The sequence below is a fragment of the Culex quinquefasciatus genome, chromosome 1 (genome assembly GCF_015732765.1).
Source record: "Culex quinquefasciatus strain JHB chromosome 1, VPISU_Cqui_1.0_pri_paternal, whole genome shotgun sequence".
Lineage (NCBI taxonomy): Eukaryota > Metazoa > Arthropoda > Insecta > Diptera > Culicidae > Culex > Culex quinquefasciatus.
The window spans coordinates 55,915,526-55,940,620 of record NC_051861.1 but is presented as its reverse complement, the minus strand read 5'-3'; the positions used below and the strand labels follow the sequence as shown (position 1 = coordinate 55,940,620).

The window sequence follows — 25,095 nt, the reverse complement described above, 5'->3', positions numbered from 1 at the left end:
ATCTAAGAAATTTTTGGTAGAACTTTTAAAAGATAAGAACTGTTGTTTTGATGTGAACATTTGAGCTAACTTCAAATTATAAGAAAGCTTATATGCCTCTAATCACGCATCGTATGGGATTCATTTATGTGCACGGGACTCACTCGGTACGTTTTTCAAAATGTTCCCCTTGTAGGGCATGTCCATAGGGGCTCACGCGCCAACTTCTGGTATGGTCAAGGGGAAATGGTCTGGAGAACATTTTTCCCGAAGAGAGCACACGGATTCGTTGTACCCAGAGCGGGCGCATTGGCAAACAATCCGATGTCTCCGGAATCAACGATTTTCCCAAAAAAAGCATCAAATTTTCCTTAGCATGCTATGAAAGCTTGATGAACACCGCGAAGCCATATATCAGACAGCTAACACGTGGGTGAGAAACAGCTGGAATATTCAATTTTAAACCTCTTTTAAGCTAGAAAATGATCATTCCGAGCAATCTTGATAGTATTTAGTCGAATTCAGAATCTTTACATAGCAAATTTGTATTTTATTGCTAATAGGTCAACCACGTGGTAGCTACCTGACATATGGCGTCGTGGTGTTCATCAAACTTTCATATCATGCTAAGGAAAATTTGATGCTTTTTCATGCTTTTAACCCTGATGCGCGCAGCCAGTTTTCAACCAAATGCGCTGATATTTGGCATGAAAGTCGCTATGAGCTTGCCAAGAGAAACCATACAAAAACATTATCGGAGAACCAACATCGAATGCAGGTAAGTAATAGTGTTGTGGCCATTTAAGTGATCGGTGACAGAGAAGTTATTAAAAAAGATCTGTACAAAACCACTCATTCAACTCTATGTAAAGGAATACTCGTCCTGGCTAATCCGACTTAAAAACTGTCCATCGGATATAACACCAAATGTGACGATCGCGCTCAAACCTAACCATGCGCCGGTATAAAATATTATTAGCACCACCGAGTGATACTTGCAGATGGATCCTAAAATTAGTGCGAGACACTCAAAAATAGAAGGCAACAAGGGCGAAAAATATGAAAATACGATAACGAGTACATGAAATGATGAACTGTTTCAGACCATAAAATAAAACACCACGGATGAGTTTTCATCTCGCACCACGAGAGCAGGAGAGATTACCCACGGCAACACAATGCTCCCGCACACACAAGTGTTCGACGGATTCCGGCACACTGAGCTAATTTGAGAGCAAGGGTGGTCACAACTCGCATTCCAACATTTTTGCGCCAATCGGGCGTGATTCTTTCACTTTAACCATCCGAAAGTATGATCAAGACTAAAATTTCAAAACGTAAACATTGTCCACCTAACGCTAAGACTAAGTGAACAAGCCACGAAGAAGAAAGGAAAAGAGTAAACCGCTGTGTGTGTCACGATTTCAAATTATAGTTCGTTTGGTTTAGAATTTCCAACACATACTTTACGCATCACTCGCGTTTGTCTGTCTGCTTCTGCTCTGGCCTGGCTTGGCCCTGATGCTGGTTTGCATGCATGGTAATGTTATTTTCACTCGCTCTTCGCGTTCTCCTCCACCTCTCGTCACCAAATGTTCCGACCAGATCCCCGCCGCCCAAGCAGTGCTCAAGATGAAGATGCTGGCTCGATGATAATGAATCCCTCACTTTTGGCTTTTCAGCTCGGCGCGATGATACTTCATCTGTACCTCATTTACTGTGAGCGCGAGAAAGCGAACTAAAATATACCATACACGACGCATTCAAGCACATCTCGGCGAACGAGAGGGCGATTTGAATGTCCTTGCATACATGACGTAAGCGACACTTTAATTCTTCGCTGATCGGAATGAATAAATGGTGATTATTTGTGGACCTATTTTCAATAACTTTTTCATAGTCCAATTCGACGAAAGAGAGAGAGAAGTCAAACCGAAATTAAAGCCCCAAAAATAGCCAAATGTAACGTCTTTTCCCTAATTTACTTATAAAGAAATCTTTCAAATCATAGAATGAATCACAAAAAATGCTATAAATAGGACGACCAGGAGTACTTATATCGTGAGATTCGTCGAAAAGCTGTCGTTATCAAAATTCAAATTCATTTCTTGCAGTGCTACTATATTTCCGATAACAATTTCCCTCCAAACTTTACTATGTAGCCCCAAACGCACACGCCAGAGCTGATAGTGTTATCATCCCGCTCGAATCACAATTGTTTGCAACCGAATTCTCTGTCAAGGCGAATAATATCTGTCCTATCGAGTTTGATTGATAGCGGGGTTTTGAGCTCCGGATTTGTTTCGGATTCGGGGGCACCATTTTACACTGTGCAATCCCAAGTAGGAATTTCAGCCAGTACCGAACAACACCATTTATTGATAATCAGTGGGATTTGACGTAAAGTACAAAGTTACAGATTAATAGTGAAAGCGCACCTTCGCACGAACACAAGTTTGGAGCTGTTATCAGATAACAAAGGTAGAACGTTAGGGTGGGATCGTACAAAACTGTAGATAAAGTTTCGTAACCACTATAACCTGTATGTTAATAACTTCCTGCGGTCACACTTGTGACACTTCAGTTGAACGTAAATTAATTTGTTCCTTAAAATAAAATGTGTTAATTTATTCTCGGGTCATAAATATTTGTTTCTAATTTTTTAATATAAATAAATATATTTGATCAAAAGTGTGAAATTAGTCAAGTAGGGCACATGGAAGCAGCCGTAAAGTCTGCTCCGTCTAAGCAAATATAGGAAATAAACGTAAACAGAGTCCAGTATTCGAGGGACAACCCCGCTTATCAACAATATCGATCCCAAAAAAAGTCGTCCATGGAAGAAATGTTGCGTGTTTGTGATGAACAAACGCAAGATAACAGTGAACGGTTTCCTGTTGCCTAAATGTGACTTACCTGTTTACTAAATACTGCTACATCTTCACTGAAGGAATCTGACGAACAAACATCACCACCCGCTACACCTGGTTCTCGGGGTGTACACGTTGCTAGTTCACATTTTTCGAATATGAGTGCCAATAGCGGGAATAGAGGATGTCTGTCGAAGAAAAAGAGAAATACAAAAATAAGTTATCAAGTAAATCATTCTTTAGACTGTGTAGTGATTTAGTTCATCAGTAGTAGCTTTCTTCAGCTATCTTCCAAACTTTAGCCTAAGGTACAATGAACATTTTACGCGTTGGCGCGTTAGGTGATTGACAAACAAGATTCTATAACGCCCTTCAGTCCACCTAACGCCCTAGACCGTGTTTAACTTTAAACGAAACACGGAAAAAGTGAAACATTTTACTGCCCTGTGTGTAATTAGAGCTACCAACTGATAACACCTGGGATGTTTAATTTCGGGGTGATAAGATCATACACCTCCTCTGGTACGTGGTGACTGTTTGTCTATATTAATATCTCTCTTTGGAATGCCTGTCGAGAATTGCTGTCGTTTAGAAGTAACAACGGCAGCAGTAGCCAGTTTAGTTTCATCAAGCAAATACATTTTATTGCTCAATCTCGTAACAATTGACATTTCTTCGTTTAGTACAGTATCGCGGACCAAGAATAGAAAACTATAATAGAATTCAATTGTGTACTTCAGAGTCGAGATGTTGGAATAGTTGTATCGCAAATAGAAGTTGAAAATGTTAGTTCCTTGTATTATAGTGAAGTATTTTTAAGTTTTCTATAAAGAACATCAAATTAAAAAAACGTAGAAAGATTGAAAGGTAAATCTAGAAGCGTATATAAAATCCTGGTTAGTGCACGTGTCGTAATCTTTAAAGTCTTGCGTCGAAAGTGAATGAAGACGAATGTGTTATATAAGGATCCAGCTAAATTGTTCGTTGAATATTTTTATTTCGCCATTGATTTCTATTTAACTTTAAACGAAAGTATTTATAAAACTAATTAACATTCCAACGCCCAAGCCTCGCAAAAAAGGTGGAACGTTAACTTCAACTCACTGGTTCTCGGGCATAACTCAACCAATCAAGATGATTCTTTTTTCCAGTGATTTGTTAGGATGTCTACATGATTCTAGAACTTTGCAGAACCTAATTCGATCAATTATGTAATTTTTGCTATCAAAAACATCGTTCCAACTTTTTTTTCACGTGTAAAAAAAAAACTCGCCAAAAATTCCGCGGAGGCAGTCGTTTTTAAAAAAGGTGGAACGATGTTTTCGGTCGCAGAAATTACAGATTTGTTCAAATCAAGTTCTGCAAAACTTTAGGACCATCTAGACATTCTTATAAATCACTGGAAACAAGAATCGTCCCGATTGGTTGAGTAATGCCCGAGAACCAGCGAGTTGAAGTTACCGTTCCACCTTTTTTGCGAGGCTTGGGCGTCCGTGTAAGTTGGACATGCGTTGGGCGTTCCAGTGTTAAAGAAGGGTTTAGTAACATTGGGAAAGTGTCATCTTCTCACTTCAACCATAGTTTACTGTACTAGTTAATTCGTGAGGCTTAGTTTGCTGCTCGGTCATCTTGATTTTTAACAAGGCTAAATCATCAAGTAAATGCAACACTGACAAAGACAACCACACAAACACCACGCACACGTACTCCGCGCGCTGACGCCGGTATACATAAATATTTTGATAATGTCACTAAATATTATACTTATACCATCTGTTTATGTAATTTGCGGGATGATTTTGATGGTTGTTGTTTAAGCAAGAAAATCGTCAGACGAAGAAAGCAAACGAACACCATGGGTTAAGGGCTCTGTATCGAACCCTACACTACTGCAACTTATTTTTTTATAATGTACTATATATAAACTATGCATTTGAGCAACAGTTAATAGAAATTTATAGAAGGGAGTATTTCAAACATTTAAATCAATAGACCGTCTAAGGCAAAAATGTGACCGCTCACTCTAGAGTTAACATGATAGTGGGGCACCGTATAAGAGAGTGCAGTGCAGGAAGTAACTGAATTAGAAAATAACATCCAGCCGCCGCCGGAGCCGGAGTGCTTGATAAACAAGACTCGTGGTCCGCTGGCGGGCGACAGAAGCGTACACAATTTCGACCCACCCGCGCCGCGCCCGTCTGCCGACGTGATCTTGTATGGATCGTGAATGTATCTGCCAAAGAGGCGACGCGTGCGCTCCCGGAACATCTTACTTGTATAAGGCAAACTTGGAGGCCCAGAATCCAGAGCACCAAGAACAACAAATAACAAAACCGAGATACGAAAGTTGGCGCCCTCACAAAATACACCATCCTGGAAGGCTGATGTGTTTAGGTGGAAAAATATTGCCATAACCTAAATCAAACAAACGCGACGATGGTCACAGTAGGCTGAGCCTCGAGGTTGCATTTTAACAGGGATTGCTAACCATCATGATATGTCCTGTGATATCAACAAACAACATGGTAAACAACATTAGGAATTAATCCATGATCAAAACAAAGTCAGTGTTTTGATAAAAAAAAGCAAAGTTTGTAGAAACAATGTAATTGTATACTTGGGTGGCGAATAAATATTTACACATTCTAAATTTGTACAAATTTATTTCATAAGTAAACGCATTATGCAAACCGTTTTGATTATACTCCTAGTTCCTTTAAAAGATTTCATGTATATTAAATAAATCTATTCCACGAAGTGACGTATGCGTACAATTGTGTACATTTAAAACAATAAGTTTAACTCCAATGTTAAGCAATGATAAACGATTATAATCGATTAATACCTAGCATATATTCCTCTGCTTTACTTTTGTTTACTTGTGCTCTCTTTGCTTTAAGAAGAACCTCGAGGAATCGATAGGAAACAACCGTGTGTGTGCGTGTTCACTTTGTTGCCCAGGGCCATTTCGCCATAACATAAAGTTTGGTCCACAAAAAGTTGCAGTATAGTTTATACAATGCTGATTGCCCCAATAACCTGTAAATTAATAAACTTTACGAAATCTCATTTAAATACTACCTGGGAGAATCATAAACATATTAAATACCCTCAATTTTAAACTGTTGTGATTCAAATAAATCATAAAACTCAAAAAACATCTTGTTTTGATCACACACTCATTCATGGCGGAGAATCACGTGGCTCGCTACATGAATGTCGATAACGTTATTGGGTGCTGAACTTACTTTGGGTATGGTCATACACTACGCGATGGACACATGAAATATTAACTAGCGAACACACACATAATACACCTCGGAGTATCAAAAGGGATTCTTATAAGATACACCCTAAACCATCTCGAATTCCTAATAATATTCGTTAGTGTATGAATTAACGTGAAGCGATAGGAAAGCGAAGCAAAGCACGCGTTAAAACAATGGTCGTAAAACATTTATGACTGCTTTTTTATATCTTGCTTAAACGAAGTTCGTTCTTTTCATGTTTTTTTTCTGGTTACATCTCTTTGAGCAGCATCTCCGTTGTCCATATAGAACAACACACTTAACGGATAGCCACACACGCCACCACACCTCTCTCTTACTTGGGAAGTATATTTAATTGCCTCAACACCAGGGCGACGTGTTAAATCATCGACCCGACGCCGCCTGACAAGAAAGGAGTGCCCTGATATAAGCTAAATATGTGTAATAAAAATTTATAATCAAATTGTGGTAAGATAATTATATCTGGAGAACGAAAGGATAACACTATTACGCTTGAAGTAGCTCCATAGGAGTGATAATAATTCATGCATTGAAGAAAGTTGCACAATATAGGCACTGAGTAGAGCAGAAAAAATTAACCTCTGTGAAAAAGTAGACAAACACAAAACCATGTGAAGCCAGACATACGTTAAAAAATACAACCACCCTCAGTTATCGGTATGTGAATCCCACTAGGGAAAGCCGAGCTGTAAAACGAGGATCTACAAATCCTGTGCACCGTGTTCCCAGGGAGTAACAACAACATTGGAAGTATTAAAAGGCCGGTGGCCGTGAGACTCATCTCATCGATACAGCAACAAAGATGGCAATATGAGGCTTGCGCACACACAGCTACACATACTCTTCAAGAACAGATTAAATTGTTTACGATTATGATGTGGTTGCAGGGTTATAAATCTTGTTCAGATATGGCGATACTTATGTGGTGAAGACTTTGCAGCATCTTGTGCCACTGAGCGCGGGTTTTCTGCACCAAAGTAAAGCTCAACGCTTTCGACATAGGTTGGAGAAATTTATGTTGAGATTTTTATGATTAGAATTTCGCACCATGGTTTATCTAAACTTTTCTGGAATATGGATATTGTTGTTCTGGAAAATCAGAAAAGTTCTGAAGAATACTGTACGGATTTTTTCCTTGCCATACAGATTTTCGAACCTCTTCGCGGATCTTTAACAGGCCGGAATTTTTGTAGGGAATTTTACGCATAATACGGATTTGTACGGAATTTTAACAACTTTTTAATCATTTTCTTTTAATTTCTTTTTGATTTGGTCGAAGCTTTTGTTAACTAGAAATTTTTATTTTTCTGTGAGTTTGATTTAAAAAGGTAGAGTTTTCCGAGGTTTCCTCAATTCAAACTTGATTATGAATAATTCTAGAGTTTTTTTAACTATGTTATATGTTGATAGGACCTTTAAAAAAAAACTCTAGAATTGTTATTTTAGAAATTCCTTACTAAATATATTTATCCATTTCCAAAGGCTTTCTAAGACTTGTGAAAACTTTTGAACATTTGAATTAACAAATCTAGAGTTTTTTTAAAGGTCCTATAAACTGTAGTGATTCACATGTTATAGAACCTTTTCAATAAAAAAAAACTCTGGAAAAGTGTTCGTGAAAACACTAAGAACGATATTATTCGTAAAAGCAAACTTGACATTTCGTAAACATTTAAACGTTTAACAAAAAAAAATGAAGAACATAATGATTTGATACAAATCACACTTTATTTTATTAATACTTTTAAACGTGCAAGTCATAAGCACTCTGATAGCATTTTGTGAAATTTGTTAGCTGTAAAAATGGCACAGTTTTATATTATTATTACACCATGGTGTCATATCGGCAAAGTGTACGGATTTTTGCTCAACAAGAGTTGGTAGCTTTATACTTGAGGATACTACAAAGAGTTCGTTGGAACGAGGTGTATCAATCCTACATATCAGGTCCTACATATTGTTCATAAATCATACATCCTATCCAAAAATTATGGTTTTCTGAGTTCAATATCCCACTTTTCATAGAAATTTTTCAGTTCATCCCATATAACCATTTTTATGGTTGTATAGTACCTGAACTCAAAAAATCGTAGAAAAAGTGGGATATTGAACTCAGAAAATCATGATTTTTGATAAGGGTGTAGTGCGTCCTTCCCGGCAATTTCCGGGACAATATTCCCGCACCCAAAGGAAAAATATATCTCAAAATCTGCAACAGTGGATTTGCGGCAGAAAATGTCACATTTTGTAACATTTTTTGCAGCAAGCCCGTAGATCATTTTTGCCCGCGTGTTAACATTTCAGCGATCTGCAGTTCTCACCAACACATATAATGCTGGCCCGTCCCCGAGCAACAATCCAAAGAGAAGAATATGTTGGTTCTCTTTCACTCACATTTCATCAAGCGTCCATGGCGCGGTGGTAGCGTGTCGGATCAATAACCAAGAAGTTGGTGGTTCAACCCTCGTTCTATTAAGGTTTTTTTTGTGAAATACAACCAGTACAAAGCCGTCGGTAATATCAATAATTGTCAGTAACAGGCAAAAATGTCATACCCCTATATCGCAAAAAATGCATGAGGACAGTTTTCATGCAGATTCTGATATACTTTCATGCCGCCATGCATCAGAATCATGCGACCGCCGGTTGGGTGCGGATTTTTTCTAAAACCGGAAATTCCCCGATCCCGGGATTTTTCAAAATTTGTCCCGAGAATTCCCGAAATTGAAAAAAAACAAAATAAATTTGGGTCGGATTTGGTTGAGTAAATAGATGAACAGTTGAATACTTAGATAAAAATTTGAATGCATTAAACATTTAATTTAACGTATATCAGCATAAATTTGGCTTATTAGGAAACATTGAAATAACGCAATAAATATTTTCTAATTTATTTTATTTATTTTTAGGGGACTGGGTATTATATTTTCGTATATTAAACTATCTATAATATATATATTTAACATAAAACAAAAAACTTTTTGTTTTATTTTTTAGAAATTTTCAAAGAAATTTCTCAAGAGTCATGTTAAAAAAATGTATAAAAGTGCATTCAAAATCCAGAGCACTACAAAAAAAACAAAAAAAAAACCTTTTTTAATTTTAAGCTTTTAAAGCTATCTTAAACTGTTGCCATTGTTAAGATTGAAGTGTAGATATTCAGCAATTAATAGTATTGAGCTAATTATATGATTTTAGGCTTGAAAGACATAACAAATATAATAAAAAATAGATTTTATGACAGTTTCAAAAATTTCCCGGGATTCCAAAAATATTTCCCGTTTCCCAGGAAATTCAAAACCCGGGAAAATTGGATGCCCTATAAATCAGTGTTTTAGAGGTTGAACTCTTAATCTAATCTAATCTAATCAGACCCTAGCGCAGCCAATCTTTCGAAGGGATCCTGGAGAGTGCCTTAGGTCAGATGACGCCTAGCACTCTTTTTGTCATTTATTAACATTTGTAGTGCGCCATTGCTTTAGAATGCATTGAAACATTACAAGCGTTAAAGCGGCCAGGCCTACTGCGTAAAGCCGTATCGCAGAGATGACTCGTAATTGGGTTGAGTTTGAGCACTGAGTGTTCGAACAACACCACAATTCTGAATCGACAGGGAGGAAGAAGCGTGGGGACACACCACCATACGCTCCGAGATTTTGGTTGTTTTCGGTGGGAGCACCATGCTAAGAAGGTTTGGTACTCCGGGACCCTCTGGGATGGGACATTGTATTTCCACGAATGCCCTTGACACTATTTGCCGTGGTTATAGCGCCACAACTCGCTCTGTGTTTTAGAGGGTGAACTCCATGTCAAAAGTAAGGATCGGTAGGGCTTCAGAGTACCACACTGTTAACATTCCAACGCCCAAGGCTCCAAAAAAGTTGGAACGGTAACTTCAACTCAATGGTTCTCGGGCATAACTCAACCAATCGAGATGATTTTCTTTCCAGTGGTTTTTTAGGATGGCTAGATGATTCTAGAACTTTGCAGAACTTAATTTGATGAAATCTGTAATTTTTGCGATCAAAAACATCGTTCCAACTTTTTTTTTCGGGTGTAAAAAAAAAAATTCGCCAAAAATTCCGCGGAGGCAGTCGTTTTAAAAAAGGTGGAACGATGTTTTCGGTCGCAGAAATTACAGATTTGTTCAAATCAAGTTCTGCAAAACCATCTAGACATTCTTACAAATCACTGGAAACAAGAATCGTCCCGATTGGTTGAGTAATGCCCGAGAACCAGCGAGTTGAAGTTTCCGTTCCACCTTTTTTGTGAGGCTTGGGCGTCCGTGTAAGTTGGACATGCGTTGGGCGTTCCAGTGTTAATCAACAACGGGTTCTCTAAACAGTCCTGATGGTCAGCTATGACATCCAAGATCAGTAGAGCTTCATCGAACCTCAATCCACTGCACCGATCCTTCCAAAGGCCAATATCATAACTCCAGGACCGTTGGGAGATCATTCAATACAGATATAAAGACGCTAGCTACCGGTGTAGGACAACAACAAAAACCTACCCCTAATTGCTTGTGTGCTCAAACTGGATCATTCAGCTGGAGCATCAACGTGCATCCTGAGCTGCCGATGCTTGACGGCAAGTGTAAACAATGCCCAACCGCGTGAGGCATCTTCATTCGATCCCCAGGCAGGCCGGACAGACGACCAAACGAAGAATCTAAAGTGTAAATTTAAAAGTCAAATATTTGACGACATAAATTGGTCACCTTCTGGGCAAGCATCAAAAGAATCAACACACTCACAAAAAACAAGGCGTAAACGTGGTCGTACCTCGTGCTGCCACCGCACATGAGCCCAGATAAAACAAAAATGCGTACAAAACAAATATCAAACTTTTGAAAAATTCATCATGTGTGTGCGTGTGTATTTGTTCTTGGGAGAAACCACCACCCAAACACGCTCCTGTTTGAACAGTAAATATACCAACAAGGAAATCAATGGTTCGGCGTGTTGAGTAATAAAGCGCCTTGGGTTGTTCTTGTTAATTTCCTCTTTCATTGGGAAAGGTGTCACAAAAACTAAGCTGCTTTCCCGCTTTTTGTTTTTAAGGGCATCATTCAGACATAGAAAAATATACACGATAATGGCTCTAATGACTGCAGGTCACTCCCTTTTTCATGGCAACACTCCCCACGTTGCAACAGTTGTAAACAGCCGAAGGGAAAAAAGAGGAGATGATTGAATGATATTAATGGAAATAAAATTATCATTATTCCAAACATATTGAAATGACTTTAAACAGGTCCTTTTGCTCGCCCTTACTAGGAAAAACCCGGCGCAAAAGAAGAGCAGGATAACCATCGGAATAATCCAAAGAAAGTTTAGGACACGACAGCTGCTAGCTGGCAGAAGGCGAAGAAAAGCACCATCAGAAGAGAAACGTTAAACGGTGGAACGAACAAAAAAAGGTATCCTTCAGCACATCGACACTGCTGTTGTGGCCGGCTCTGCGGCGGCGTGAGATGATCATATATCGAAGCGCAACTTTCAAAATTGCACACAAATCTTCAATATGTGAACTATAATTAAGATTAATAGATTGATCAGAGAGTGAGAGAGACCCAGAACTATACGTCCATCATGCCCAAGCTAACAAAAGGCTGAAACTGAAACTTTGACGGGCAGACTGCATCACTCTATTGACGAGAGCAGGTTGTCCTTAATTTGATATCTGTTATTATGGTATTTTGGATAATCGTTATTATCTTTTCGGGGTGGATGCGACCATTTTCTCGCCCATTCCCCGTGTGCATGGAGTGAAGGCATTCAATTTGAGCGTATCCTCGCCACTTAGAAAGGTTGTAATTTCGTAAATTTTCTCCATTCTTCGCGTTATAATTAAGAATGCTGATGTTTGTGCTTCGTCCACAGGCCACATGATTTATGGCGATTTAATATCCTCTCCCCGGTGTGCTTGGGCTCGAGCGATCAGCCCGATTAGTAATCATTGTTTGTGTTTTTCGTCGCGAGTCTCAATTAAAACACAAAAAAACATGATATTGCGAAGAAAAAAGGCGGACCTTACAGGTTCTTTTTCGGGGCGTCATCGATTACTACTGGGATGAGCCGGTAAACGGTGTGTGTTTGGTTGATAACTTACCCATAAATAGCTTCTTTATCACGTTTATGCACATCTGGTTGCACTGCACCCATGTGACTGGTGGCTGGTGATACATGACTAGAGGTTCCATGATAACCATGCATGCCGACTGATGCAGCCGCCGCATGATTCATGTGAGGTGAGTGATGTGGAGGTAAGCCGGATAACCCTGGCGGCCTATGGCCGGCGTGAGGGTCATACATCGCCGCCGCACCACCGTCCATGCCGTAGCCGTGCAGGCCATCGTCGTACTGCAATTGTGGAGGAGAAGAAAATGGTTGATTAATGAAATGCATCAAGGGTGGCCATTAGAGTGTAACAAAAATGACTTTTTGGCGGACATTCAGGGGTTTGTTCTGGTGGGCATACTGAGCCCAAATCCCAAATATGAACTTGATTAGACGTAACAGGAGCTTGCGTCTTGCATTAAAAAATGCATTTAACCTGATTTTTTTCAGAAATGTCATTTTTTGACATTTTTGAAGCGTTGTACTGCCCAGAATTAAAAAATTCGGCTATTATGCCAAATCAAGTATTCCGAGAAAAACGCGTTTTTGTCACCAAATCTCCATCAAGACGATTTTCCATATGAGTGGTATATTATATTTTAGTGAAATTCAAGTTTAGAAGATGCGTTGGAACATCCTCTACCACCTGGTACTAATAATTCGTTTTTGCCAAAAGTGGATATTAGCCGGTTTTTCAATGGTGGGCAGTGTAGGCTAGAGCGTCCAATTTCCCGGGGATACAAATTTTCCGGGAAACGGGAAATTTTCAGCCGATTTCCTCGAAAATCCCGGGAATTCCCGGAAAATTATAAATTTATTGAAAATGGTTATGGTCTTGGTTCTCATTAATATTAAATAGGACATGGTTTAAATAAGTGTGAAGATCAATTAACAGCTTGACTGCATGTTAAAAAATCATTCAACTACAAGAAAAGGTATTTTGGTATTTTTTGATGAGAAATTTTAAACATGCCTCTGTGACCAGTTTATTGAAATGAGAAAAAACATGCAGAAATTATGTTTTTCATGACAAATACTGGTTTCAGCTCTCTTCAAATCGTAAAGCTTTTTAGTGTTGGTTTTACTCCAAACAACCCCATGTTTTCAAATATTTGAGCAAACTTTGAATAAACTCTTGCATTTTTTTAGAACAAACAATAGAAAGTAATTTTTCAATGATTTTTTTTTGTATTATCATGTTGCATCATTTAAATTACACGATAAACTAACATCAATCCACAAAAAGTCTTCTATTTTTCACATTTAACCCTTTAACACCTGTAGTTGCACCAGTGCTCCATAATTCTTTTATCTAAAATTGTAATTTCTTTAGTACTAGGTATTCAACCAATTGAATTCATTCTTTTTGCACAAATTCGATTTTCATCTCATTTGATCATGGTAAACGAAAACGAAATCTCAATTTTAATTTGGAGGTAAGGAGTTAATATTGTTTCGATTCAATTACATCAATCTGTTGAAATTTAATCATTATTTAATTTGTAATAATTTAATACTCATTAAACAAGATCTATTCCCAGGTGCCTTAAAAATTAGTATTATCAGAAATAATTCTGATATCATAATTTGTGATAATCTGGTTAATTATATATAAACCAAATAATACATTTAATTTAACAAAATCATGTTAAGTTTGTTCATTTATTTTTTTTAGAGCATTTTAAAAAAAAGTTCAAAAAATTTAAGAAATGTATACTTCCGCTTGAATTTCGGGAATTCCTGGGAAATTAACAATTCCCGGGACGGGAAATTGGACGCTCTAGTGTAGTTGTGTAGGCCAGATTCTTGCGCATCTTTTGGTATATATAACATTGAAGTTTTGATATTTTTGAAAAATGTCTTTTTATGGGTTAAATCCTATTCTATCCTATACGTCCAATCAAGCTCATATTTAGGATTTGGGCTCAGTATGCCCAATGGAACAAACCATTGAATGCTCGCCAAAAAGTCATTTTTGTTACATCCTAGTGGCCATTTATAAAATAAGTACTTTTAATTGAAAAAGTTCAAGTGTTAACAGAAAACAAACAGCTAGAATTAATACTGCTTCAAAACGAAGAAGAAATCGTTGAATTTGTGTCTTATAAGAAACTCAGAGTCGGCGTTGACAAATTCTGAGAAGCCGCAGTCGATTTCGGCTAATATTCAACAACTTCGGAAGTGGCGAATAACAAATGATGAGCTTAAGAATAGTCTGAATTCTTTATAAAGTACTTTAGGAAGCGTTCATGTATTACGTAACGCAGATAGGGGGGGGGGAGGGGATGTCAGAGTCTGTTACGAAATGTTACGAAAATTGGGGGAAGGGGGTGTGATGAAAAATTATGTTACGTAACGCAAAATTTTCATATAAGCATTCATAAAAATTTGCAAAAAGACCTTGTGTTACGCGTTACAGGGGGGTAGGGGGGGATCGCTCATCTGTTACGATTTGTTATGAAGGAGGGGGGGAGGGGGTCACAAATCCCAAATTTTGCGTTACGTAATAAAAGAACGCTCCCTTATGAGTTGGGGGAAACCTGCAACTGTAACTTTAAAAAAAATTACAATTTCCCGAAATTCCAAAATCACAACCAGCCGCAAACTGGTAGCTCAAACAATCGATAACCAGACATTTTTTTGTCGATAGTAGCGCCATCACCGTCGCCCCAAAACCACACGACCCAGACGCAACAAACGATGAGAGTTTTACAGGCCAAACACTATGAGAGTGGTGCTTATCTTGGCATCACACCTAAATTAATTTTTCTGTCATAAAACTTTATTACATTGCTGCCGCTCTATGCGTTTGAGCGTGTGTTTTGTGTGCATGCTTCTCTCGAGGTGTCTTCTGGAAGGTTTTGGTACAAGTCCAACAATCGCCCGGCACAGCCTGCTGTTCGAGGAAACCGATTCAGTTTAGCGCACGAATATGGTATGGTTTGTCATAAAATAAATGAACAAAAGTAACGTTACGAGTACATTACCTATATCCATCATCATCATCAGCATTAAATTTGTAAGGGGCCCCAATGCAAGAGCGCAGAGAAATGGCAAAAAGAGATGTTTTAGAAGGCATACATAGCACTTGGCGGTTGTTTCGAAAATTTAAGCCTGAATTTGGCAACAGCAACTGGTGTTTGCTATTTGGGCACTTGCTGGCGTTTTCGAGAGTTTTATAGCACTTTATTCGTAAGACATTAAATCTTTCAGCAATGTATGATTTTAGAGGAGTTTGCATGCAACTCATTAAATGGTAATGAATTTAGCCTTTTGACAAAAAACAATTTGTTTTTATATAAATGCTCGCTGTTCAGAAATTCTTTAAAAATTCTGTTATTTGTAAAATGTCGTCACGTTTATGTTCCGCCTTTTCATTTTTGTAAATTTTGGTGCGTTCAACTTTTTTACAGTGGCTCAACAAATTTGTTTTCGTTTTAAATTAATTAAAACCAGGTAACATGGTTCATCATTAGTTTTAGTTTTGAGTTCATTTGGGCAACAAGTGCCTGTTGAGAAATAAACAACAACCTGGTTCATCATCTTTTTTTGTGTTAAGTATGCTATCGATACTCTGCTCAGTATAGACCTTCACAACTTATTTTTAAATAAGCACTTCATATTGTATTAAAAAATATATATTCAATCGCATACCATAATCATAATCACTCATAGTGATGACAGTTTTCTATAATATATAACTTATTACATGACATTACCGTTGACCTAAACTATTCAATATGTTGAAAAAGCTCTACACGGAGAAAAAAGTGTTCCCAAAATCGTGAACAAGCGTTCATCAAAATGGGAACCTCGAACAAAGTGTTCAAATCCCATAGTACGGTTTTGTAGGTATATAAAATCGGGGATTTGGGATTCAAAAGATTAAAACTACAGTCATCTGGAGCGAATTGTGACAACTGTTTTAGCCTTGTTAATGCACAGTATGTTGATATTTTTGACTAGTTTCGGACACAGAACAACAGAAACAGTGCATCGTTTTCCAAAATTCAAGCTTCTGAATGCTTTAAAAACTGCTGTCCCTATTAAGATAGTAGTCCCGATTCGCCCTAGTTGACGCTATTCGTTTTCACGTTACTGCCAAGTCATCTATTAGTCATGTTAAACAAAGCAATCAATGGCGCTCGATTCATTGTGCAATTGGTTGTCGAAAATGGGTCAAACCGTAATGGTAACGATCGAACGTCTCGAGAAACGCAAGAACCGCACGTATTCAGATTTTGTTCCGACGTCGGTGCCGACGGCACCGCTACCAAACGTCAGCTGATGCTAAGTGGGCAAAAAAGTGACGCCACTGCCACCGCCGGTCGCCGCTGCATCGGGATCTCCCCGGCGACGGGGTTTTCGCTTTAATGCCAACTTTATGCCATTTCGCGCGTGTTAGACCACGGTTACAGGAAACGTACGTACGTACGCATATGATGGCTGCTGGGCTGGGGATATTCCCGCATCGGTGGGTGCTCTCGAAATATGTAACGGCGCTGCGGCGGCAGCAAAGACTGCCTTCTACATGGCGTCATCACCATCATCATCATCATCATCATCGAACGATAGCGTGAAATTAGATAGAGCATAACGGATCGTTGCATTGCAATACGTAAACAAATCAGTTCACGATGCCGGCCCATTAAAGTGTCTGGTGTGGGTTAATTCAATTAATTTAGCAATTTATCCATGTGGAAAAGAGAGATCGCCGAAGGAAACTCCGAACGCGGGGCTATCCAGGAACGTAGACGTTGAATCGAACGTCAGATCAATCCGTCGAAGCGATAATGCTCAGTTGACCGAGCGCGGGTCTCACATCCCACAGTGTGGCATCAGTTTAGTTGTTCAATGGTGATCCCGGGTCTAATTTTTGTCGGCTGTAGCCCAACTGTCATCTGCCAATACAAATAAAGTAATTTGAAATTATTATCTGGTTATCAACAGTTGAACGTTTACTCAATGTTTATAGACCTTGAAACATGAGTAAGTACATGGCATGATGTAAGTTTAATGTCAGGTAAAGTATAGTTTAAACTTTCAAACGAAGCTGTTAATTTATGCTGGACCTAGCCGAAAAGAAAATTCGGAATCTTTTGCGAAAGCGCAGAAAATGCTTCAAAGAATCAGCCCAATTTTCGGGTAGACTTAATGAAATGAGTTGTATCGTCTTCAAACGGTTCGAAGAGCAGATAACCATCGATTTTTTTTTTACAATTAGCAGAAAGGCGCATGCATTCATACAAAAAGAGATTCGGCATTAATGATTCGTACAGCCAAGAGATAACTCGACAATAAAACATATAAATTCCATCAATTTGACTGCAAGTGTGCCAGGAGAAGCTTCTAAATTCTACATTAGAGAGTGCTTTCTTCGCGTTCTCCATTCTCATCTAATTCTCGTACATTTATACAATGGCGACTAACCGTCTCGCAACTTCTACCTAAGAAATAAAGGCAAAAAAGGGGTGAGAGTGCACACGAGAAAGGGAGGGGTAAGGCAGCGAAAAAGCAACGAGACTTCGCAACCCATGCGGAACTATAAAATAAAACTTGAATTCGTGTATAATTAGTGGGGAAAATGCAAGATAGCGCGATTCGAGTAAAATGACTGAGAAAGAACAGAAATGAAAGACGGGAAGAAAAACGGTCCGCAGAACCCCTTTTTTTCGCCTTGAGTGTGTATATACGAAATTTCAACAAACAATGCGAGAAACACAGGTAAAACGAGATTGTTGAGCTGACAATAGCATGAGTTTTCCATTTTGTATGTTGTATTTTTCTTCCGCCACATAGAGAGAGAACTACAATGCAGTGCGGGTACAGAACGACCAACCGAGAATTTTTTTTTTTACAAAAAATAAAATACACTGCTCTTATTTATAGCTCGAATATATGTAAAACTTTATAGAACAACTCCGTGAAATGATAGTTATTTTATAGATGCTGAAAGTTTTAAATCTGCACCGTTTATTTATTTTTTTTTATATATGAGATGAAAAATACGTACATTCAGCAGATACAATTTCATCCATGGCTATGGAGTCGACTCAGTTTTCAAATTATGAATGTTTCTTGTTGCTTCAACGCCGATCATCCTTGAAAACAAAAAGGTACTTGTACCGGTTTCGTCTCGACCGAACACAAAAAAACGACCGTTCTGATCAAATAGTTGGAAAATGCTCAATTGATTTCCACCATGATCGAAATCTGTCAAATCATTTCACACTACATCATCACGCGCGCTCGCCGCTCTCTTCAACGCTCATCATTTGCCGACCAACAGCGAAGCTCACAGCTGCTGGCTGGGTCCGATCCACCACCACCGTCGATAAAACAGGTTGAAATTAAAATTATTGATTTAACTTAAACTTCATTTTACGCGTATTAGTGCTTGTATATAGAAATTTGAAAGGCGTTCTTTGCCGTGTTCTCTCGCTTTCTGTTGCTATAAACGATGGCAATGACGGTCAGTTTGACTGGGCCAGAACATTGGTTAAATAGTGAAATAATAGCCAATCGTTCTTCACACTGGCACTTTGACGGTTGAATGTGGAAAACCCACCAAAAGCTTATATTTTTGTGACCTTTGGTTGTTTGGTAATTTTCATGCAATATTTTCTAATTTTCTTTTATAGGGAACGAGGGGAAAATAGGTACCCTTAAGCAAAATCAAGGTTTCTCGAATATTACACCAATTTTGAAAAATTTCTCTCCCCAGAAGTCTTCAACCGAATGTTTTCTGAGTTCTATTTAGGTAAATATTTTTTTTAATTGTGGTAAACATGAGTTTGAAATAACTTTATAGGATTTAAAGGAAAAAGTTAAACACTTTCATATTCTAGTTTTACTAAATATTATTCTGAATACACACACAGAAAAAAATGATGGTAATATTCATCAGGAAATGGTGACAGATTTTGTGGCTAAAAAAATGATGAATTTTACCCCAGAAAATGATGAATTTTCATCAGTTTTTGATGAATATTCATCAGGTTCACATTTTTACACATTTTTTATGGAATATTACCCAAAAAAAGAGGTAATATTCAACCTACCAAATTTTCAACATTCCAAAATAAAACTTTTTTTTTCTGTGCAATCAAAAAGCATTGTCTTTGACTAATATTTTTTGCCAAAATAAGCAAGCGTAAGTTTCAGACTCACAAAAAACGGAATCCTCAGCATGTTAAGGCCGCATGAGACACGGGTAGACAAAAAAATCAACCCATATTAATATAGTAGAACGTCGCGAGCTGGCGAGAAAAACGTCGACGACGACGGCCGCGACCATACGCAGCGGGGCTGCAGACGAAAAAGATCATCAATCAATTTTACTACGCGCGGCCATTTTGAAACTTCTCATCACACCACAAGATGCTAACCCACATTCCACGACATTCATTTAACACCAACCACAATAAGTGGAAAATTGTCGTCGCTTAGTACCGCATTAAATTTATCTTTGGTGTTCCCAAAATCTCAAAAATATCAACAAAAACAAAAAATTGTAAACATATTAATATTTTTTGTGAGAATCACAAATGTTGCTCTAAATAATAAAGTTTCAATGAAAACGAAATGATCGATTTCCACAAAAAACAGTTTCCCAAACATGACTCAACGAAAACACCACCGCTCAGATTCGATAGAACTCCAGCTCTGGCTCTCAATACAGGCGCGCATCTGACAGTTTTTAATACCACATTAGAGACGCTTTTTAGTGTGTTCATCAGGAAATTAATAGTGAAACCGCGCGCGCTAGACAAAGCCGAAAACCCAGCAAACCCAGAGGCACGGCACGGCGAACCGGCCTGCCACGACTTCCAGATCGTTAGAGGCCAACGATGCCGCCGAGGCCGCGGCAGAGTAGGATGTGCGGGGCAGTTTAAGTGATTTTTCGGTTCTTTCTTCGACGATCCAGTTGTACCGAGATTGTACCGCCGCCGTAGAGATCGTCGAGGATCCCCGGCGGGACTGGAGGGAGTACCAAAGTTCTGGTATAATGTTAAATATCCTGATCTTTTGTTTTTTTCTTTTTGCATGATTCATCAAAAGCAATGTTTGGTAATACACGTTACTACTTTATGAAAGAATGTACGTTATTTCGTATCAAACTTCGGGAAAAACCAACTTCCCACATTAGAGAAAAATGGCAGTGACGTTTGAAAATGTATGTTAAAAAATACTCAATACAAAATCTTTAAATTGAAGATAGTTTGCTCTTCAAGAAATGAATTTTATGAATTTTAACGAATCGTAACAAGTATTTGCTTGGTTCAACGGTGTACAAATGTCTTCTTCTATTTTGATTCACTGAAAATTTCTTTGCACATTACAATCAACACCAAAAATAAATCATAAATCTATCTCACTAGACATTCCCCTCTGGCCTGTGGCACTTTTTTTCCTACAAAAGTTCCTCTTCTTTGCCAACGAAACAGGAAGAGACCGGTTTGGGAATTGAAAAAAAAAACGAATCCAACAGATCCTCCGAACAATTAAGCGTAAACTTTTTTTTCTACTATTCTTCAACAAAGATCAAACTGGAAAAGCGCACCAAATCAAAACTGTGTGCAGCGCTGCATGCTGTGTGTCTTCCCCGAGGACCAGGATTTCTTCAGGGAAACCGTCTAACAATGTGAGTGGGACACCTTGGTGCGTACCTTCCCGAGGTTCTCGGCTCCTTCGTCAAAGTCCTTTTCCCTGCTGCTGCTGCTTTTGGTTCAAACAAAGGACCAGCAACAAAAAATCTTATTTTTGCTCATTTGTTAGGCTCACCGGGAACACACACACTTGTACATATATTCACACTGTTTTGCGGATAAAAGACCGAACATGATAAAAAGCAGCAAAGCAGAAAGGGGATTAAATGCTTCGCCAAATCCAACAGCATCAGGAATTTCTTAAACTTTTTGTTTTGCTCTTCGAGCTTCGGGATGGGATAAGGCCACTGCTGCTGTTTCTGCAGCAGTGCTTGCCAGGAAAAACGAAATTGGATTTGCATTTTTAAATAATGGAGATTAACCAGGAATCTTCGGCATTGTCGGACGCAGCTTGAAACCTTCCTGATTGAAAACGATAATTAAGCGGATTGACAGTTTGCGTTTTATGTGTGTCTTAGTTGCTCATTTTGCTACGAATTTTTCAGTAAACGACGGCAAACAAAAACCAATGACAAACATTTAAAAGCTATTTTTTTTAATCGAAACTGCGCCATGAAAAACCCGACGGGAACCAAACATAATGGCGGCTTACTAAAAAAATATACAACGGTTGCTGCAACTGCAGTTCAACAAAATTTTAAATATTCTCATGCTAACATGTTTTTATTGTAATCACTTGTCGAACTTAACAAACAAAATATACCTACCCTAGGTTGTGCCATTAATGTGGTTTCCGAAAGCGAGATGAATCGCTTCGAAAACAAAACACAAAAAACTTGTCACTTATTACCACAAATTAAAACAAAAAACACTACCGATGATATCACTTTTCTTCATATAAAACTGTCACACGAGACCGCTCTTTCTCTGTTGATCAGCGCCACTACGAATTCCTACAGCTGCTACTCATCTCAGTTACTTATTCTTATGTTTTTTTTTTTTGTGATACCGGCTAGACTCACGTTCGCCAAATCATAAGAAATCGCAGTTTAGTTTCGTTGTTGGGAATATAGCATAATAGCAAAACTAACGATTTTTTAGTATACAAGATATTTTCTCCATATGTTTACGCTTTGTCTGAGCTTTTGATTAATTACACGTTCTCTTATCCTTTCACGTTACACAGCACGCGCGCGAAAACCGAAAACCGTATACGTATTTTTCTTGATTGTTACAATCTTAAATGAATTTTCCACTTGCCTAAAAACTAGAATCACAGTTTTATCTAAACTTGTTACAATGTTTTGTGTGATGCTGCCTTCCTCCGTTGTGTTTACGCTGCATCATCGGTAACCACGAAAGTTTCCCGAAAATCCCGAATGAACGCAATTATTGTCTCTCTATTTCAATGACAAACACGCGAAAACTATTCGCTCAATAGTAGGAGCAGAAATTGTACACAAACAACCCGCGGTGTCCGCCGCACGACGATGAATTTTCAGCAACCGAAAAAAAAGAATATTAATTACTTGCATTTCGGTTCAATGAGCGAGGAGTAGCGCGCGAACTCTTTGCACAATGTCGTCGGCTGCGCGTGTGATGAGCGAGAAATGATTTATCACACTCACGCGGGACACTGTCTAGGTTTCACACTAGAATCTTCACTTTCGATGCGCGCTTTTTCACGACGACGGCGACGGATTCATGTGTGCGCGAGTATGCGGTGCGACGAGGACGAATTCTACAACACATAGTAGGCCCTCTCTTTTGCACCACCTTGTTGTGGCCTCTCACTCTCTCGCTCGTTGGATCTCCCCTGTTCTCCTCTCGCCGGGATGTTCCCGAACGAGCGTCCGCCGATGGTTCCCTTGCGTCTCCGAACCCCGAGTGCCGGAGCGCGCGCTGCAAGGAGGATAGATCAGATTGCCCGCGGCCGACGTCGATGACCAGGAAGGATAACAACACGGCCTACTGTCGTAGATCTTTTATGTTCAGGCAATGTTGGCAGACCGTTGTCGGGCCGGAACCGCCAAAATCTGCACGCAATTGGCCCCACACGACACGACTTTTTCAGCGAGTCCTAGTTCACTGTAGTTGAGGTATTATCCATTATCTCCGCCGGTGGTAACACGATTCGCACTTAAACCCGCGATCTTCACACTCCACGACCACGATCACTTTTGACTGCAGCGGAGCACTTTTCGGATCACAACGATCTGCCTTCGGTGTTATTGTTGTTTTTGTTTTTGTTGTTGCTATAATTGGCCACCGAATAGACATTAATTTTTACAGCGATTTATATTTGTCTAAATTTGCCGAAGAGCAGTAATAAATGACTAACGAAAACGATTTTAAATGATTATTGGTATACTATTATTGTTATAATAATTTGTCTTATGGTTGAATATATAAAGAGTGAGAGCGACGTTCGTAAACACGTCGTACGCGTTTCGAAGGCAAATATACACTGTCTTGTCAATCAACATTCATCTACCGTGGTGGGAATATACGAGAGGTAGAAACGAAATTTATGAGACCGCCTCTTTTTACGTTTTCCTTGTCTCTTCACGCAACCGACAAGCGCACTCCTGCCAACCCGCTCTCGCTCAAGCACCACTATACGGCTTGAAATTTGCGCACGCAATAACTCCGCCTATTCTCATACAAAAATGTGATAGCTATATACAATTATTTATATGGGCGATTGAAATGAAGAATGTCTTATAGGATAAAAATTTTAAATTTAATACACACACAAACCACTTCATTATCTCTCTTTCCCGCTCTCTCTCAGCACGCACACCACTAGGAAAGCTAAAAATGTATTCGTGAACTCGCCCCACAAAAAAGTAAATGTTTGCGTGCCATCCGATCCTCACCACACATGCACCCAAACGACAAACTTGTGCGCATGGAAGCATTCTCTCTTGCCTCTCGCAAACTGGTTTATAATCCATGACAGTTTGCCGATGATTTCACACAACATTTTGTTTGAATCCCGCTCACACACACACACCACTCGACCTTGCGGCATCATCTACCATGCACTAATATTGGTAAGGCCGGTAAGATTGCCGATCATGGTAGGAGTCGGATCTTCTCGCACTCCCGCCCGAGAGCTGCCGGCATAACTGAGTAAGATGGGAACAAAGACGCGCCTTCGACGTCGACGTCTTCGGACGTGTGTTTGCTCGCGCACAGGCAGTGCACAGGCATGAACTTCTCGCAGGACTACAAACGACGACGTCACATACAAGGACCTTTTCCGACGACGAGGCTCTCTTATCATCTCCTGACAGGCGAAACTGATCCCTGCAAAGGGACAGGTTACTGTAGTGTGCGAATGCAGACCATTCGCACTCGTCCCTTGAACAGAGAACTGAACATAAATGTGCGCTTCCAGGTTCCAGGAAAAACAACAAACAAGTGCTATTACTGGTTACTGCTTCCAATTGGAGGATGTTTACTGTTTAGTTATTGTTTGTGTTTAGAGCAAGTTTGTAATTGTGATTCGACAAATCTGTCTAATATGATTCAAAGATTTCTAGTCTCCCAGACTTGAAAAAAATCCCTCCCGATTCTAACAAATCTTATTCGATCCAGCTTCCCAAATTGTGTACGTGATCTGCTCATGTTTGATAGACTGTAACACCCACATGTTTGTCTCAAAATTAATATAATCATTTTATTCGTGTTTATTATTCTGAAAGTCCAATGTTGACATTCATCACCAGTTTTATAAAACTTTATAAAGATTCTCATATTATTGTTTCCATACAATAATATACAATACATTTCCAGAGTTTTTTAAGTCCTATAAGATATTGTGTTTCATATGTTTATAGGACCTATCAAAAAACTCTAGATTTATCAAACTCAGATTCTTTTAAAGTTCCAAATACAAATATAAATTTCTTGATTCGGTGCATAAAGAGCATCATCAAAACTTTTTTCTCTTCAGTTATTTTATTTTTGTATTCATATATACCTTCCTCCTCTATTTCTTATGCTGGTGCAAATAGAATACTTTAATTCATTCTGTGCTTTTATTATGTGAAAACAATTTGTTTCTGAAAACATAAATTTTCTCAGATATTATATTTCAAGCAATAAATAGCTTTTACCAGAAACACGACACGACACCAATAATCTCCAACGGAAATTTAACTCTTTACTGCTCAAATGTTTTCTCCCGTGTTCAGGAGGTCATTTTGAGCAACTTTTG

The 25,095-nt window shown here is 38.8% G+C and overlaps 1 protein-coding gene across 3 annotated transcripts in view; it reads right to left on the bottom strand.

Annotated features, from left to right (window-relative positions):
* Window positions 1-23,330, bottom strand: part of LOC6045521 (homeobox protein homothorax) — a 285,128-nt gene extending 261,798 nt beyond the window's left edge. For all 3 annotated transcript variants that reach the window (XM_038249283.1, XM_038249286.1, XM_038249287.1), the window contains exons 1-3: window positions 21,638-23,330; window positions 12,254-12,504; window positions 2,896-3,037 (exon numbers count right to left, since the gene is read on the bottom strand). In XM_038249283.1, coding sequence (XP_038105211.1) covers window positions 2,896-3,037; window positions 12,254-12,504; window positions 21,638-21,652 — 408 coding nt within the window. In that variant the 5' untranslated portion in view covers window positions 21,653-23,330. The remainder of the gene's footprint in view (window positions 1-2,895; window positions 3,038-12,253; window positions 12,505-21,637) is intronic.
* Window positions 23,331-25,095: the final 1,765 nt, after the last annotated feature.